The 19,113-nt window shown below is 38.9% G+C and overlaps 2 protein-coding genes across 2 annotated transcripts; both read right to left on the bottom strand.

The window, feature by feature from the left end:
- Positions 1–1,010: 1,010 nt before the first annotated feature.
- Positions 1,011–14,061, bottom strand: LOC131356312 (uncharacterized). The gene is made up of 8 exons (XM_058395213.1): positions 13,922–14,061; positions 13,558–13,617; positions 11,315–11,426; positions 10,872–10,963; positions 5,713–5,747; positions 2,267–2,390; positions 1,599–1,710; positions 1,011–1,398 (listed from the first exon to the last, which is right to left on the bottom strand). The coding sequence occupies exons 1-8, from the start codon at positions 13,989–13,991 to the stop codon at positions 1,296–1,298; spliced, it is 708 nt and encodes a 235-aa protein (XP_058251196.1). The 5' UTR covers positions 13,992–14,061; the 3' UTR covers positions 1,011–1,295.
- Positions 14,062–16,272: 2,211 nt separating this feature from the next.
- Positions 16,273–17,749, bottom strand: LOC131355621 (C-C motif chemokine 3-like). The gene is made up of 3 exons (XM_058394022.1): positions 17,609–17,749; positions 16,908–17,019; positions 16,273–16,564 (listed from the first exon to the last, which is right to left on the bottom strand). The coding sequence occupies exons 1-3, from the start codon at positions 17,676–17,678 to the stop codon at positions 16,468–16,470; spliced, it is 279 nt and encodes a 92-aa protein (XP_058250005.1). The 5' UTR covers positions 17,679–17,749; the 3' UTR covers positions 16,273–16,467.
- Positions 17,750–19,113: the final 1,364 nt, after the last annotated feature.

Consider the following 19,113-nt stretch of genomic DNA (forward strand, 5'->3'; position numbering starts at 1 on the left):
TATGTATGTATGGATGGATGGATGGATGGATGGACAGTTGAAAAGAAAAGAGAGATAGAGATGGATCTTTCAGTATTAGGTATATGATGATAAGGTAGGAGTCCACCTACATTCACTCACGCAGCATTATGCTGTGTCATTACACTGACTTCCTGTCAGCAACACTTACACAGCTAATAATAGGTCACCATCCAGCCACCATGAGCGTATTAATACAAACCTGTGACCTTCAGCTGCATGACTGTGCAACCTCAGAAATCAACAGGATATATCTATTTTTTTTCATTTAAATACATTATATTGTTTAATGGAGACTAGTGAAATGTTCCCTTAAGGTCAAAACAGTCATATATCAGAATCCTGATTATTGTGCTCTCTTTCTGTCTCTCTCTCTCTCTCTCTCTCTCTCTCTCTCTCTCTCACACACACACACACACACATTGTAAGATTTTAAAAAATGGGTGTACATTTTCCCCATAAGTATAAGCTACTGTAAGTGACTTGAATAAGAGGAAAGAAGGGACTTTCAAAAACACTACAAAAATCTGTGGTTGAATAAAATTTCCATGAACATTTTTAACGAGTCGATTCATTTGCTAAACTAAAAATTCTGCATCTACAGCTGGATGATGAAACAAAGGAAAAAACGTGGTTCTGTTAACTCTAATTTTGCTTCGCATGTCGCCTTGGAGATAAGAGTCAGTCCAAAGCAACACAAAGTTCTTCTAACGGATTATCTTCATCCTGCGAGGGGTGTGGTCAGTCCCAGGGTGACTCCTCCCCCAATCACAGGACGAGGTTTTGTGAGGAAGATTCAATGAGAATGATGTATGGATCTTATGAATCTTAAACAAAGTGTGACAGATTTTGGATCGATGTATTAGTCAAGGTTGTGTGTGTGTGTGTGTGTGTGTATATATAAAAATTCCTATTTTCACTCTGAGATTGAATCCTCTTTCACCCCATCAGTTTGCCAAAGATTAAAGCTTTATTTGTTTTTTTTGTTTTTTTTTCAAATGCAAAATGGTAGCAAGACAGGAACTTAACAACAGGAGGGAAAAAATATAAAAGATTAAAAGATACTGAGTAGTAAATAAACATTTAAAATGTTTTTAGATATGTTTTAAAGTAAATTAAATTGCTAAGTTAAAAAATTAAAGCAAAAGTTGTGTTTAAATAACGTATACAAAAAAGCTTTCTGGCTAGATATATAAAGGAGCGTTTGGCAAAATAATCATAGAGGTAAATGCGTGTCTTATTAACTGTGTCTCTTATTCATCACTCTCTGTAGGTTTCTACTGGCTTTTAGACAGGCGGTCGTCAATTCTCTTCTTGAGGTTCTTCACCCACATTTTGTCAGGATCTGCACACACCAGTTGACCGTCCTTCAGAGTAAAGCTGCAGAGAAGAGAGAAAAGATTTACATCAGTGTGAAACTGCAATAAAATCTGAAAATCCTGACACACCCTAAACCTCCTAGATAATATAAAGTTAGATTCTGTTACACACAACCTTGAGCAAGCAATAGACATGAAAATACTAACTTTTATTAAGAATTAAAGTGAATGAATAAAATAATAATATTGCTGAAAGCTTACATGATTCCAGATTTTGTACACTGAAGCTCTGTTACTGCATATGCTGCGATGTGTCTTATTGGGACTGGTTGAGTCTGAAATCTGAAACAGCACGAAGATGGTGTATTGGCACCTGTAGGAAAACACATGCATTTAGTTCTGTGATTAATTAAACAATGACACAACAAAAATTGAGAACCTTTTTTTTTTTTCATCTGGTCAGAGATGCTGCCTGTATTATAATGTTAGACTAAACAACATCATTTCTGAATTCTCAGATAGCATCACAGGTTTATATTAATGCCCTCATTATTATACGTTATTGTTACTATAGCAACAGCTTGGTGTGTAAAAACGTGTGTATATGCAGCAGATATGGTGGAAGATTTCTGTAATGAAAAAAGTTCTGAGAGAGAGTTGAACGCATTAAACGGGACTAAAAAAATATTGAAATGCAGTAATTGCTTGCAAACCGCGGCGGTATAAGAGGAATACTACAACTGGGGACACGCTATTACAGGAAAATAATCAGCTTTAAGGTAACTCTGCGTCAACACATCACTCAGTTTTTATTATTAATCTTAAATTGGAATTTTCAGCAAACTGCTCAGAACCATTTTCAACAAACACTATGTAACACCGGAACTGCTACGTATTAAATATTATAAAAATGATTAAATATATCTTACTCTGTGCCGTCGTGAAACACTGAAGACAGGCGAGGACCAGCAGACCCAGCAGGACACAACGAGAGAACATGACTGCTGATGTGGAGGTGATGATGATGATGATGGTCTTGATGCAATCAGAGCGCTATTAATGCAGGTTTCACCTGGCTGTGGAATTTATATAGGGTGAAAAGAGGAGGGGGGGTGTGTGATTTAGGGGTTTGTAGATAGAGAAAAAAGTTTCACTGTGACTAACTGAGAAAAAAAAAATGCTAACCTTCCACAGAAACAACAATGTGGTTTTTCACCTACAAAAAAAGATCTGAGAAGCATTTAAATAATAAAATTAAGTAAAATAAAATAAAATAAAATAAGATGAAGTATGTCGCTGTAGATTTGAACAAAAATGGAAACTCTTATGTTCATCACATAAGATAATAAAGATAATAAATCATTATTATTTAATGTGTTCAATTATTCACACAATTTATACTTCAATATTTCCCACAGGTTTCACGTGTAAGCATAAGTTTTAACACATGTTAAATAATGTTGACTCTGAACCATGTGATGGCTCATTTCACTACTTTATCCCACGACACTAGCGACGAAGTTTTTACAGACGTGAGTCTGTAAAACTATGTGTTTGACGGCGTTCGGATAACGTGATCCCCTTTGAAAAAAAAATTGGTGACAAACAAAAATTACAGTTACAAATGACGTACTACATTTAGTTGAAAATTTACATGAAAAATGAAATAAATTGATGATCATAAAAGCATGTGGAAAATGTGTGAACTATAATATATGAAATGTCTTAAAACCACATTTGTGAGATTTTCAGTAAGTAAATTCGGCAAAATCTTAAAACAAATTCAAAGAAAGATTTGAAAAAAAAAGTTTAAGATCTAAGTAGGACTGAACGTGTGAATTAGAGTAAATGTGCAGGGCATTAAGGGAAAAATTATTTCAGTAGGAAATTTGCAGTTTGTGGTCTACAGAGTTAAGTGGTGGAGGGGAAGTGGTTTGATGAGTATATAATAACGATTAGCAGGAAGATAGCGATTAGAAGAAGTTTTGCTGATGTTGCTATACACGAATAATAAAGAATGTGTGTTGTCTGTTGTTTAATAAATAAAAATAATGTCATTGTTGTCAAGTTGCTGTGGCTGTTTACGGAGCATGACTGTGCTGCAAAGAAAGACTCCATCATGTTTGTAGATGATGCTACATCAGTAGGGCCTCATCGGCAACAGTATTGAGTCAGAGCACATCTCACAGAATGCTCGACAGACAGACTACCCGACCATCACGCTCATATGGTGAACATCTGATTCCTGATTCATTCCCTGTGTGTTTACTGTTATAATAAACTCCACTCTTCTCTTCTCTAAGGTCTTTCCACTAGATATTGTGGCTATGGGGATTTGTGTTCATTCATTTGTCCTACATGAGCAGTAGTGAGTTCGGACACTGATGGTGGGATGTTTAAGAGACTCCAGTTCCAGTTCATCCCAGAGGTGTCGAGTTACTCCAGTTCTCCCACTTTCTCTATCCTTCACCTCCACACCATGTCTTTATGGGGCTCTGAAGCCCTACTGTGTACCCCTTAATACTGAAAGCATCTTGTTTCGATGTTGCACCGTTCACTAAACCACAAGAATTGTGAGAACAGATGAAAACAGCATCAGTTTCAATCTAGCCACAATCAACACTTCTTATCACAATGCCCCGTGTCCTGTGTATTTTTTAAGGAATATTAAAAGGTTTTTGTTTTTTGTTGTTTTTGTCTCACAGTGTTGTGTATCTGCACTTTCTGTAGTATTGTGTGTAGGGGAAATACACACAAACCTAGTGGTCATTACATGGAAAATATGCAGAAGAGTGGAGAAGTAAACAGAAAGTAAAATAAGGTCATGGTTTTATACGACAGCACTGCCTCACCTCACTTTTCCCACATAGTATTACAAAATAGAACAGAGTGAGCTTGAGAAAATGATGAGCATTCAGAATTACTCATCACAAAATCAGTCGGACAGCATGGTCACTCATTTGTCCTGGTTTCTTCTGCTTATGAGTCTGGATTCTACTATTTTGGTTCCAGCATCAAAGGACAGAAAGAGTGTATAATGTCAAAATCTTATCACATGATAATGTGCTGCTGTAATGAGGGTGAGTTCAGCTGCCTGTGCAGACTGAAAAGAGATAAAGTGGGCCTGTGGTTAGGGTTAGAGTATACTGATAGGGTTTGTGTACTGATAACTGAAAAACAGCGTTAGTAGGTTTGGAGCATCTGCTCAGAAGGTGTTGAGAAGACATCCAGCATAAGGGCTGTCGGTGTAGCACTTTTGTCAAGGCAATGTTGTGATCAGACTTGACATGAGGGGATAGGAAGCAACTCAGATGTCAGCAAAGAGTGTAGAGCTTGTGCATGTAGAAATGCAGTGAACAGTCAGCGTCAGTTTTTCAGTGGCCTGTACCTTCATAGGACAAGCAGCAACAGCTCCAAGGAAGGTGGTTAAACCTTCTGCCACGGGGGCAAGAATTTTTTAATTCTTAAAAAATTGCTCCCTGCTCGCCCTGCTCCCAGCCCTGCAGCTATCAACCCATGGCCAGTTACATAGCAGTGGACGATTTGTAGTTTGGTGGCTAGGCCCGAGGAGTAAGAAACGATTGTCTGAGGTGTGTGAAGGTGGTAGCCATAAGTTCTGTCCACACCAGGTCATCAGGACTGTCAAAACATTGTCCTAGCAGGCACAGTCAGAGAGTAACAAAAGTGGCCCAGCTAGCTAAGGAGACTTTTCTTTGTTTTTGGAGGAGAACGTAATGGATAACCTGACGACACTAAGCATTGTTTACAACTGATTGACAGATCTGTAATTTAGACAGTGATGTGCAGTGGTTCTCGATGGCACAAAGTATCAATTTCAGGTAAGAGAAGCATGGGTGGACACCACAGGGAAGTCCACAAAACCCTGCGGCAGGCCACTCCCAGTGTGCAGCTGGACCTTAAAAGTGAATAAGGACCACATCTTCCTGTGTGCAGAAACCCTAAATATGAACATAACATAAATTAATATACTAAAATGAGTGTGTTTCAATGGTAGAGTGCGTTGTTATGGAAAAAAGTCTAATGCCTAGAGAGATCTCTACCACTGGATTGTTGATAGATGGATCACAGAAGCTGTGTACCAAATTTAGATTTGAGAAATCAGTGTTTGCATGTGTGACATGTTTTGGTTTCACTGTGGGTGCAGTCATGTTTATTGTTAAACTGAGATCTCTCACCCCCCTGAAGTAGTAGTGAAAGTTGAGGGTGTAGGTTTAGAACTGTAGTCTGCTGGTTTGGCTCACCTGCCAAACACTGATGTTCGCAATGACCTGGCATGCCACAATAATGGGTTAGTGTACTGATAACTGATAAACCACATTAGTACGTTTGTTTTAATCTGACAACATGAAACTACCCTGGTGATCATGGACCTGGCCTGACGCTCTGATGCTGGAAAACAAATAAAGTATACTTTATATCAGAACATATAGCAGATTTCATCTTGAGACATTCCTGATCTGTTACTTATTAATCAAAAGGAAGATGTTGTGAACTGCAGTGCATCCTTATTTTATACATTTTTTATATTGAATAATTGCTCTTATTTGTCTTAGTCTGTGCTATTTGCCTTGAATAACACTGGTTAGCCTCACACCTCCGGGGTTGGGGGTTTGATTTCCACCTCCACCCTGACTAAATCAAGTTTGCATTTTCTCTGAATGCTTCAGGGGGTTTCCCCTGGGTACACCAGCATCATCCCCTAGTTGATTGGTTGGGTGATGGGTAAACTGTTTGGTGTGTGTGTGTGTGAGTGTGTGATTGTGCCCAGAGATGGGGCACCCCCTACCTACTCCGTTACGCAGAGTTCCCTGGGATGAATAGGTTGCATGGTCCCAGTGACCCTGTGTAGGATAAGCAACATGGAAAGGATTGTCAGTTAACACCATTAATAATTAACCACTGGGTTTCACAAAATTGCCATATGCAGTTGAAATATCTACATAACCCAAACCCAGTGACTCGTCATGAATGATTTGATTTGAAGTCGATCACATTAGATATGCTTTCTATGCTTAAGTTGACATGCAAACTGTTCGGTTTGTGTTTGAGAGCTGATCTGATCTGTATGTGCTTGTGTCTTCAACAGTTAAATAAATGTCACCATATTGAAATCTTTACCATTAGAACGATTACATGTTTTTCAGTGCAATGATATGGAACATCCACCATGAGTCCCTGTTGCTATAGAAGTAAATTAATATAAACCTGCAGTACTGCACCGCGATTTCTGAGACATGAGATTATTATGTCAAAAATAACAACAGCATCACAAGAAATAATTTTTTTTTTCTATCTATATTTTTGTATCAGCCAGTCTGAACAAATACATAGAAATTCTGAGGACATGAAGGTCTGCTTTAACCAGGAACACGTCTTATGATACATCAATATTTATTGACCTTTTGGTTTATTTTTTGCAACATCACCTGTAAGAACAGCATGTGGTTGGACACTGTGACGGAGTTTGAAGTCAACTAAAAGTTGCACTTTGATTAAGAGAGAGAAAAAAAACGCCTCTTGCACATGAAACCTGCCTGCGGTTCTAGTCAAAGAAACAGAACGATCTGAGGGGCGTTGAACATTTCACAGCCAAGGTTACATCACACAACTGTATCAAATAAAGCAAAGACAGATACGTGCAGCTTCAATGGAGGAAAAGAGTAAATTTGATTTTACATTACACAACACGCCACATCACACACACACACACACAAGCAGAAATAATAATTATTAGCCTGCCTGTAAATTGTGATTCTCAACATTCTCATCCTTAAACTTAGGCCAAAAAAGAAAAAGCTGGAGTAAAAAATGAAAATGTCTTGAAAATTAATAAACTGAAAATGTGTGTGTGTGTGTGTGTGTGCAGTGTAGGTGTGTGTGGGGGTGTGAGTGTGTGTGCGTGTGTGCGCGCTCTGATGAGGAATAAGGACAAGGTAAACACACTACACCACACAGTTCACCCCCAACACCCCCGACACACACACACACACTCTATTTTTAGCCATTTTTAGCCATTTCCATTACCTAGTACCAGTACCATGAGTTTTTTAATCCCTTATTACAAATAGCTAGTATGTTGTGTTTTATTATCTTTTATTTCAAAGTGATGTGTTTATAAGGTGAAGCACACTGTTAGAAGCACACTGTCATTTCTGTTTTTTTATGTGATGTGAGAAACACACACTTCCTCCACAATATTACAACAGAGCCAGTTTCGCAAAACAGCGATGACAGGAAAAGTTCAGAATTAGTCATCATCAGCATCAGCGCTTCTGTTTATGAGTCAAAATAATATGTGTTATTTGAAAGGGTGCAAAAGTATTAGTCACAGTAACTTCTCACCACTCACCAACTTAAAACATTAGACAGCTCCAGACTACAATTCCCAGAATTTTTTACCAGACATACCTGTTTAATTTAAGTTAAGTTGTTTTTATTTGTCACATGTACATTACTGCACAGTGAAATTCTTTCTTTGCATAGCCCATCCTTGGTGGTTGGGGTCAAAATGCAGGGTCAGCCATGATGCAGCACCCCTGGAGCAGGTGGAGTTAAAGGCCTTGCTCAAGAACCCAATAGTGGCAACTTGGCCTTGCTGCGGCTGGAACCCCAATCTTCTGGCCAACGACCCATAGCCTTAACCACTTGAGCTACCACCACCCTCTTACACTTACACCTGATCTGATATGAACAGACACAGAACATTCAGCCCAAACCCCTAATTTGTGCGAGGGGGGTCTCCCTTCATCCCAAAGGTGTTCTATGGGGTTCAGGTCAGGCCAGTCATGTTCCTCTACATTTTATGGTCTTTATGGACCTTGCTTTGTGCACTGGCGTGCAGTCATGCTGGAACAGGAAGAGGTCATCCCCAAACTGTTCCCATAAAGTTGGGAGCATGAAATTGTCCAAAATGTCTTGGTATGAAGCTGAAGCATGAAGAAGTTTCCTTTTACTGAAACTAAGGGGCAGAGCCCAACCCCTGAAAAACAACACCTATCTATCTATCTATCTATCTATCTATCTATCTATCTATCTATCTATCTATCTATCTATCTATCTATCTATCTATCTATCTATCTATCTATCTATCTATCTATAACACCTGCTATGTACCTGTACTTTGCAATGACAGAAAGTTCTATCTATCTATCTATCTATCTATCTATCTATCTATCTATCTATCTATCTATCTATCTATCTATCTATCTATCTAATGTCCAGTTTGTGAAAACCACTGTAAAAATAAAATTACTTTTCTTTCTTTGCTGCACATTAAAACAGTCCCTTCAGGCTAACACTCAGTGTTCAGCAAGTAACGTCAAATCAACATGGCCGCTCACTGCATCATCAAGGAACATACATGTATTAACGTTAGATTAATCATCATACAGACATATTCCAGTGACTCTACAGTTTCTTACTCGAACAGAGGTTGCAAATTACGGTAGGTTGAGCTCAGACTTTCCACTAAATCTGAGGTAATACATTCACGTACAAAAATTTATTTATATACACATTCCAAGTTTCTATTTCACTGCATGTTTATAATGGTGTATGTTACAAAAAAAAGTAATAATCTTGAATCTTCAGACCTGAAGAATCAATTCTGAGGACAATTGAAGCTGAAGCTATTCTGGTGTCTTGCGATGTCTTAAAGCCAAAGTAAAACCCCGGATGACTTTTCATTCATCTGTATATCTTGACGTGATCTGAGCAATCTTTTTCCAAATTTCTCTTCCTTTTGCTTGATCTGTGCTTCTGCAATAATGTTGATCAACAGTAGGTGGTGTTTTAATGCAAGATTACACTTTTGATGCTCTAACTTTTTGCAGCTTGTCATGGTATGTTTTTAGACTTAAAATGATCAACAAATATATGATATAAAGATATAAAGATAAACCTGTTTAAAATAAAATCCTGAGCGCATTTTAATGTTTTGGCATTTGAGAGTTGTGTGTGTGTGTCAGCTTACATTCTTTGATTAAAAAGCAAGGAATAAACCTCTGTGAGTGAAATAATCAGTAATGAAGTGGAGTAGTCCGGACTCAGAATCCTCAACAAGGGACTGAATGAGCACCTGAGTGGCCTGTGTGGATAGATATGCTATGAGAGAGTCAGGTCAGCAAGCTGGTAGCAATGGTGCAGTTGAACTTCACATAAAAGCTGTGTCCCAAATCTCATTCTTATCCACTATTCTACTCTATTGTGTTAGACACTTCATACGCTCAACATTCACAACTTTGCTTATGTAGTAGAAAAGGGGCGGAGCTACCTGGCACTGACGCCGGATGAGAAAACACTTCCAAGATGGCTGACAACACATTATCCTGCATTGTGTGATTTATTTTTCAGCATTTTATAAATTTTTGGCTGCTAAAGCTAAATATGTAGCAGTGTCACATTACGTGTGTTTGACGTGGCAATCGACTAGACCCTAGCATAGTGTAAGTGTATGACACATCATTTGGGACACAGCTCGTGTGTCTAACATCACACAACTGCATACAATAAAATGAACAGTGCAAATTATGTGCAACTTTAACAGCACATCACATGCAAGATTATTGATTACATAAAAAAAAATAATAATTAATCATTATTGGCAAATGTGTTTAATTATTAGCTTCTTTATTCCACATGACCAAGTTTGCAGTGTGAAGTTCTAGTATTCAGTAACTGCTTTACCTTCATAATTAGTCATAAATGCCATTTACATGAGTAAACTGAAAACTATTTCATCTAAAAAGGTGCTTTGATTAACAGAAATTGTGTGTGTGTGTGTGTGAGAGAGAGAGAGACAGAGAGGTGTGAAATGCTGATGAGGGCTTGATAGTGGTTTCCGGTATTTTATCTAATCTCTCTCTCTCTCTCTTCAGTTTTATCAGATCAAGTCCCAGTGCCACCAAACTGCCCCTTCACCCCTTAGCTGGGGAATTTTTTAAATTATAACTGTTTAAGCCACTTTTATTTATAATATGGACGTCTGCCAAATCTCAGATAAGTAAATAATAGCATGTGATGAATCTGTAAATCAGATTAATGCAATTATTATTGTACAAGCAACACCATGGGGTTTTTTTTCAGCTTGCGATTCAAAGCAGATTCCAGATTACTGTGATTCTTATCATTTTCACTATCTAGATATATATTTCTGTCTCTGTCATCCCATATCCTGTATCTGTAGACGGAGATGTGGTAGCTTAGTGGTTTAGATGTTACACTAAAGAAACACGAATATTTCAATGCCTTTGATTTCAAAAAATGTGATTAAAACTAATAAAATGACATACAGTAAGAGCTCAAATGCGTAGAAGCTTTATTCTTTTCATCCACATACAGGTAGCGATGTATGATAATTATATGTCAGTGGTTCTGCAAGAAACTTTTGCCTATTTAATGGAAGGATTAAATCACTCTGGTGAGGTTTTATGCATAATATTACTATTAATCGTTTTGCCTATTCAGTGCAGAGAGGACTCGGATGTCACTCGGATGATGTTTCATGAGGTCAGCCTTCCTGATGCTGAGCGATGTTTTTCATGATGTTCTGCACCCACACTTCAGCGGGGTTCACACACACAAGACGGTCTTTCGTTAGGTAAAGACTGCAGACAAGAGAAGATTTACATCAGGGTCAAGATAACGAGAATGTAGAGAGAAAAACACACACAGATACAAACACACAGACACACACATACATAAAGATACACTGACACTCACACACACACTCACATACACAGACATCCCAAAATGACACTAAGATAGTGAAGGACACACAGACAGACACAGATGACATACACACACACACACACACACATGTCCGAAAATTACACCCAGCTCACTGAACACTATATTCTACTGTACTCATCTGTAGCACAGTGATGGACCTACAGTTGAAATACAGCCATTTTCTGATTATTCATTACCATTTTAAAAGGATGAAGGTGGAAACTTACATGACTCCAGGTTTTGTGCAGTCAGCCAGAGTTTTTTTATAGGATATAACGAATTTTTCAGGGACTGGAGTTTTCTGGAAATTGAAACAGCAGTGACTTGGTAGACGTACATCTGTGTGAAGACAAAAAAAAAACCCATGATGGCTTTATAACCAAATTTGAGATTCTACTCTACTGTAGCTCGGTCAAATTGTTGTGGTTTGAGACTGTGATGAAAAATTTTAAAGGAACAAATTCTAAACCTTTGTGACCAGAGATTGTTTGCATGAATTGTTAGAATGCACTGGAGATGAAATGGTGAGACTCAAGGCTAAGAATCAACTTAGTCCGACTTTAGTAAGGTTGCTCTGATCACATGTACAAACCAATCAGCCATAACATTATGACCACCTGCCTAATATTGTGTCAGTCTCCTTTTTGCTGCCAAAACAGCCCTGACCCGACAAGGCATGGACTCCACTAGATCCCTGAAGGTGTGCTGTGGGATCTGGCACCAAGATGTTAGCAGCATAAGCTTTAAGTCCTGTAAGTTGCGAGGTGGGGCCTTCATGGATCACATCCCACAGATGCTGGAATGGATTGAGATCTTGGGGATTTCAACACCTCAAACTCATTGGTGTGATCTTCAAACCATTCTTATACCTTTTTTGCTTTGTGGCTCAGCACATTATCCTGTTGAAAGAGGCCACAGCTATCAGGGAATACCGTTTCCCTGAAATGGAGTACATAGTCTGGAACAATGCTTAGGTAGGTGGGACGTGTCAAAGTAACATCCACATGGATGGCAGAACTCAAGTTTTCCCAGCAGAACATTGCCCAAAGCAGGACACTGCCTCCACCGGCTCTTCTTCTTTCCATAGTGCATCCTGGTGCCATGTGTTCCCCAGGTAAGACACACACCCGGCCATCCGTGTGATGTAAAAGAAAACGTGATACATCAGACCAGGCCACCTTCTTCCATTGCTCCGTGGCCCAGTTCTGATGCTCATGTGCCCATTGTTGGCACTTTGAGAGGTGCACAGGGGTCAGCATGGGCACCCTGACTGGTCTGTGGCTATGCATCCCCATACACAATAAATTGCGACTGTGTACTCTGACACCTTTCTATCAGAACCAGCATTAACTTCTTCAGCAATTTGATCAACAGTAGCTCGTCTGTTGGATCGGATCACACGGTCCAGTCTTCACTCCCCACATGCATCAATGAGCCTTGACCACCCATGACCCTGTCTCCGGTTCACCACTGTTCCTTCCTTGGACCACTTTTGATAGATACTGACCACTGTAGACCGGGAACACCCCACAAGAGCTGCAGTTTTGGAGATGCTCTGATCCAGTGGTCTAGCCATCACAATTTGACCCTTTGTCAAACTCGCTCAAATCCTTACACTTGTCCATTTTCCTGTTTTTAACACATCAATTTTGAGGACTGAAGGTTAGATGCTAACTGCATTTTGTTGCATTGTACTCATGTGCAATGACAATAAAGTTGAATATAATCTAATCTAAATCAAACATGCACAATGACCTGATGGATATGCAATCCGATTACCAAAAACTATTGCTATGTGTAAATGTGAAGCACATAAGGAAAAAATTGGAAAAAATTTAATTTCACAGGGTAATGCCAAAGCAGACACAAAGCCAAGCAGGAATCCTGTGCAAAGAAGACTGACCTCCTGAAATATAATGCTGGTAGAGCTGTTAAAATCTGTCTTGGACAAAGGCCCTCTCAACTGTGTTACTGTTCATGAACAAGGGAAAGAGCAAATTGAGAATTAAGATACTGTTTAGCACACCCAACAATACAGGTATTGGACATGGACACACCTAGAATAACCACCAGCCAGTGTGAAGATGAAATTCTGTGTTATTGTGCAAACTTGTCTTCTGTTTTGTCTCAAATCCATAAGCAAGTGAAAGAAAGGAAGCTCTGTACAGGTCAACGAAAACAGATCTGCGCGATTTCAAGCCAGGTGATTGGGTGGTAGTAAAGGATTTCAGGAGGAATAACATATGATGACCTACAGTCATTGCTGCTAAAGTGCATGTGCTAAGACAGACATACTGTAAGCAACTTGACTGGACGTACTCACTGACTGCAGAACTGACAGTAGTGACTAATAATCCTACAGAGGACTGCTTTAGGGGAAGCAGACTGGTAGATGTGACAATGAACTACATTCATTTAGAAACATTTGACATTATAGACAATTCAGCTCTCGAAAGTAGATGACACTGACTTTTACTAGACTCCTGATTGGCTTCCAGATCCCGCTCAGTCGGACGTAGAGCCATACACTCTAAAAAGTAAATACAGACATTTTTAAATGAACTTTTTAATGAAAATATTGCTTCTAGTAGGCTAGGGAAAAAAAGAAATACTTATGAAACACTACAAAATCCTGAGTGTCTACTTTCATATGAGCTTCATATTAACCACCACTGTAGAGTGGAACATGACAAAGACATTCAGTGATCAACATAGACACAACCAAATCACAATTCTTTGGTCCTCTGGGAAAAAGAGTTAAGTTGTAACTCGAAATAAATCATCAGAAACACAGATAATGTGTACAACAGGTGAAAAGGTGAACTTTCTCTTACCTCCATCTGCCATGAAGGACTGAAGACAGGCAAGAACCAGCAGAACCAGCAGGAGAGAACGAGATGACATGAGTGATGATGATGGTGATGATGATGATGGTGATGATGATGATTAAGTGAACAGACTGGTGTTAATGCAAATGTCACACTGCAACCATTCAGCACTGGTTTTATACACTGATGTAAAGGAGGAGGGGGAGAGGATGTAGTAGAAAAGTGCTACAACTTGATAAAATGAGATAAAGCATATCATTTCTACAGAAAACAACTCTGCACTTTTCATCCAAATTGATAGCATTTAATACTACACACAGTACACGTTAATAAATAAATAAATAAATAAATAAATATTTTTTAATACCTCTTGGTGTGTGTGTGTGTGTGTGTGGTAATGAGGATGAGATAAAGATGATTAATTCTGCACACATTTCATACATGCGCCGCATATTTTACACTTACCCCTAAGTGTAATAAAATAAAAAGTCCCTCTTTCAAACAGATATACAGTATGTGGCATTTAAAAAAAATTTTTTCACCACAAACCTGCTGATTCTTGCACAAAAAAGTCATTAGCTAGTGTATTACTGTAAAAGCTGTAGGCCTCTTGGTTATTACATTTTTATACAGATAACATCTGCTTTTAAAAACTCTTCAGATCACAGTAGGTACCACATAATCAACTCAAAAAGTCAGTAGAAGTCACCAGGTGACATCATAGGCTAATTTGCCATTTTAGAAATTAGGTTATTTGTTTTGATTATGTTGTAAGATTCCTTATCTTATGGTATTACAAGGGATTAAAGAGATTTTTGTCATTCAAGCCCAAAACAAGTGTGGAGTTGAATAAAACTGTAATTACTGCAGAGTTACTGTAAATATAAAGAGGAAGGGACTTTAAAACACAGATCAAAGAATTATGCAGGGGACCTACAATGGTCCATGATTGGTCATCAGGAGCAAAGCAGTTGGTGACTGGTTGTCAGAAAAAGTACCATAAAGACTGTCAAATTTCCCACAAATTCAGATAGGCATCTTCACACAGTTTCTATTCACAGTGGCCCAGAACAATGCCACAACTCCATTCACCAACCCTTGAACCCAGAGCCTATCCTATCTCCATCCATCCTCCTTGAACCTGTCTGATGGGACTTAATGGAGAAAATTCGATAAGCCCAATGCTCTGAACCCCACCCCCAGAATGTCCTTCCTCCAAACAGTATGTTCTCACCGACCTGCATCCCTGCTCGACAGCCCTGGTCACAAATCTCTGTGGACTTTTATCACAGACCTGCCCAGTTCTAATGGGTTCACTTGTATACTAGTAGCCTTAGACATATTCTGCCTCAGTGTCCGCCTCATACCTGCCACCTCATACCTCTGAAGGGCCTACCCACTGCCATGGAAACCACCAGAGAACAATTCGACCAGGTATTCAGATTATATGGCCTATGATAGGACATTGTGTCGGACAGGGGGTCACAGTTCACCTCTCAGGTGTGGAGAGCCTTCTGCTACCAGTTTGATATTAACGTGAGTGCTTAAACCAGGAAATCGGCCTGTATCACAGAATGTATTTCAGGCTTATCCCCTGAGTGGAATGGATGAACTTCCTCATCCATTCCTCCATGGGATTAACCCCATTCCAGTGCATCTTGGTGTACCAACCCCTCTGTTACCCTGATACAGCGAACCATCTGACAGCCAGACTGGTAAAGATTTGTTACAGACGATTGGAGCCAGGCAGTATGGGAAAGTGCCCATGTGTAGAGGGGTCTACTCCAGTACCTTGTGGAGGGATACGGCTCAGAGAAATTATCCTGGGTTGATGCAGCTGATATCCTGGACCCTGCATTGACCGAGGAGTTTCACTGAACCCACCCAGTCAAACCTACACCCAGACACTGTAGCCGGCCATGCTGGAGGTGTTTGTAGAGAGGATCTGTCTATGTCCTGAACCATTATGCCCTCTGATAACCACCAGAGGGAGCCCTCTCCCGAACCCTGACCCACTTCCATCTTAGGTCACTTCCGGGGTAACACTGAAATTTTATGAGGCCTGCACACTGTATTCTTTACAAATTATCATGTCAGTGTGTAACATACCAAGCCATTTCATTGTTGCTCAGATTTCATTTGCATGACCTAGTTTGTATTTTCTTGACCTTTTTGCCTGTTCTCTTGATGCTAATTTTGGATATTTTTTGGGATTTGTTCACTGTGGTTTTTCCTGTGAATAAACTTGGTGTATGGATCATAGATCTTCAGCCTCTGGGCTCTCATTACACCAAAACCCAAACACTTTTATTTAATTGTACATTTATTGGAAAAGGTTGAAAGGAAAAGAGAGGAAGCTGAATATTTCAGTGCCTTTGAATGCAAAAAGAAATTTTATTTAAAATAATAATATGATATAACAGATCAAATGAGTAGAAGCTTTATTCTTTCCATCCACATACAGGACGTGACGTATGATAATTATGCATTAATCGTTTTGCCTATTCAGTGCAGAGAGGACTCGGATGTCACTCGGATGATGTTTCATGAGGTCAGCCTTCCTGATGCTGAGCGATGTTTTTCATGATGTTCTGCACCCACACTTCAGCGGGGTTCACACACACAAGACGGTCTTTCGTTAGGTAAAGACTGCAGACAAGAGAAGATTTACATCAGGGTCAAGATAACGAGAATGTAGAGAGAAAAACACACACAGATACAAACACACAGACACACACATACATAAAGATACACTGACACTCACACACACACTCACATACACAGACATCCCAAAATGACACTAAGATAGTGAAGGACACACAGACAGACACAGATGACATACACACACACACACATGTCCGAAAATTACACCCAGCTCACTGAACACTATATTCTACTGTACTCATCTGTAGCACAGTGATGGACCTACAGTTGAAATACAGCCATTTTCTGATTATTCATTACCATTTTAAAAGGATGCAGGGAAACTTACATGACTCCAGGTTTTGTGCAGTCAGCCAGAGTTTTTTTATAGGATATAACGATTTTTTCAGGGACTGGAGTTTTCTGGAAATTGAAACAGCAGTGACTTGGTCCAAATGAATCTGTTCGAAGACATAAAAAAAAAACCCAACATGATGGCTTTTTGACCACATTCTGACTGTCAAATAGTTGTGGTTTAAGAGGAATTTTGTTGCTGTAACTTGGCAGAACAATCTACTGCCTAACCCTTATTCCCAGAATTCTGGCACTCACCTTATGGGATGTTTTCAATCACAGAACCTTACACAGAATTATACTGACTGAAGATCAAATTTGAGCTGCTTTTTAGATGAACAAGCACTTGGAGCATCTCAGAGAGCAGAAATGAGTTTGATATCAACATTTACTTTGAAGATACAAATATAACCGTTTCTATGAAAATTTCGCCCCCTGTAGGCTAAAGAATCACAGAAATACGTCTGAAACATCTGCACATTCTTAAACTCCTGAGTGTCTACTTTCATATTAACCGCCACTGTGGAGAGGAACATGACAAAGATGCTCAACCATCAACATGGACACAATGAAAACAGGAGGAAATAACATTTTTTTGGTCCTCTGGGGAAAAGAGTTAAGCCATAACCTGAAATAAATCATCAGAAATACAGATAATAATATGTACAACAGATGAAAAGGTGAACTTTCTCTTACTCTGGGCCTCCGTGAAGAACTGGAGGCAGGCAAGAACCAGCAGAACCAGCAGGAGAGAACGAGACGACATGACTGATGACGATGGTGATGATGATGAAGTGAACAGAGCGGTGTTAATGCAAATGTCACTTCAGCACTGGTTTTATACACTAGTTTAAAGGGGAGGAGGGAGAGAGTGTGGTGTGATAAAGGGAGGTGTGAAGTGCTAAACCACTGCACTTGATGAAATGAGATAAAGCATATCACTTTTACAGGAACTATGCTGCACTTTTTACTTAAGGATAATGTTTAACACTTAACACACAGCATGCATTAATAAAAAAAAGCTAAATAAATAAAAGATCTGAATCCTAGCAAGAAATAATGTGTTGAATAGAATCAAACAATTCTACTAGTTTTTAATGCTATCCGATTATATTAAAGCAAATCTAAGATTATTAAACCCTGCTTCTCGGTGTGTGTGTGTGTGTGTGTGTGTGTGTGTGTGGTTAATGATAATGATCATTAATTTTGCACACATTTCACACACACAGCATATTTTACACTTACCCCTAAGTTTAATAAAAGTCCTTCTTTCAAACAGATATGCAATATGTGGCATTTTTTATTTTTATTTTTTATTTCATCACAAACCTGCTGATTATTGCCCAAAAAAAGTCATTAGCTAGTGTATTACTGACCTCATGTCAAACCTGTAGGCCTCTTGGTTATGACATTTTAATGTAGATAGCGTCTTCTTTTAAAACGCTTCAGATCAACTCAAAAAGTCAGTAGAAGTCACCAGGTGACATCATAGGATCATTTGCATATTTAGAAATGAGGTTATTTGTTGTGATTTTGAGGTCGCACCACATTTCCTCGTGTGTGAGTATAATGACTTTCCATATCTTATGGTGTTATTTTGTCATTCATGGCCAAAACAAGTGAAGAGCAGAATAATGCAGAGTTCTCAGAGGATCTGAGGCAACATTACAGACATCCTGGACAACAGAGTACACAATAACAGACAGTCGAAATACACATTAGGTTGCAATAGAATAGAATAGAATAGAATAGAATAGAATAGAATAGAATAGAGTGAAGCAGTATTGGTGAGGGGTCAGCATATATTTTATATCTTACTTTAAATTACTGTAAATATCAAAACAAAGAAGAAGAAGACAAAGACAAAGAATGAAGAAGTCTGTGACTGGTTGTCTGGAACACTGGTGATCTGTGATCAGATAAGCATGGTTGAATTTAGTTTGTGGCTATGAGACAAATATTTCTTGTCTAAATGTTTGTAAACGTCCTGTATTCACTGCCAGCTTTTTTTTTTTTTAAACAAGTCACGTCATTACATCATGACGCACACAAGATTTTCCTCAATGAGCTCTTTTCAGCTAAATTAGCTATATGACATTTCCAGGACAAAGAAAAAGATATTAAATAATTTTAATGAAATGCACCTGGTAATTAGCCTGGCCTGTACTTTTCTTATTCCCTGGACTCTGTTTGTAGCGCTG

The sequence above is a fragment of the Hemibagrus wyckioides genome, linkage group LG07 (genome assembly GCF_019097595.1).
Source record: "Hemibagrus wyckioides isolate EC202008001 linkage group LG07, SWU_Hwy_1.0, whole genome shotgun sequence".
NCBI lineage: Eukaryota > Metazoa > Chordata > Actinopteri > Siluriformes > Bagridae > Hemibagrus > Hemibagrus wyckioides.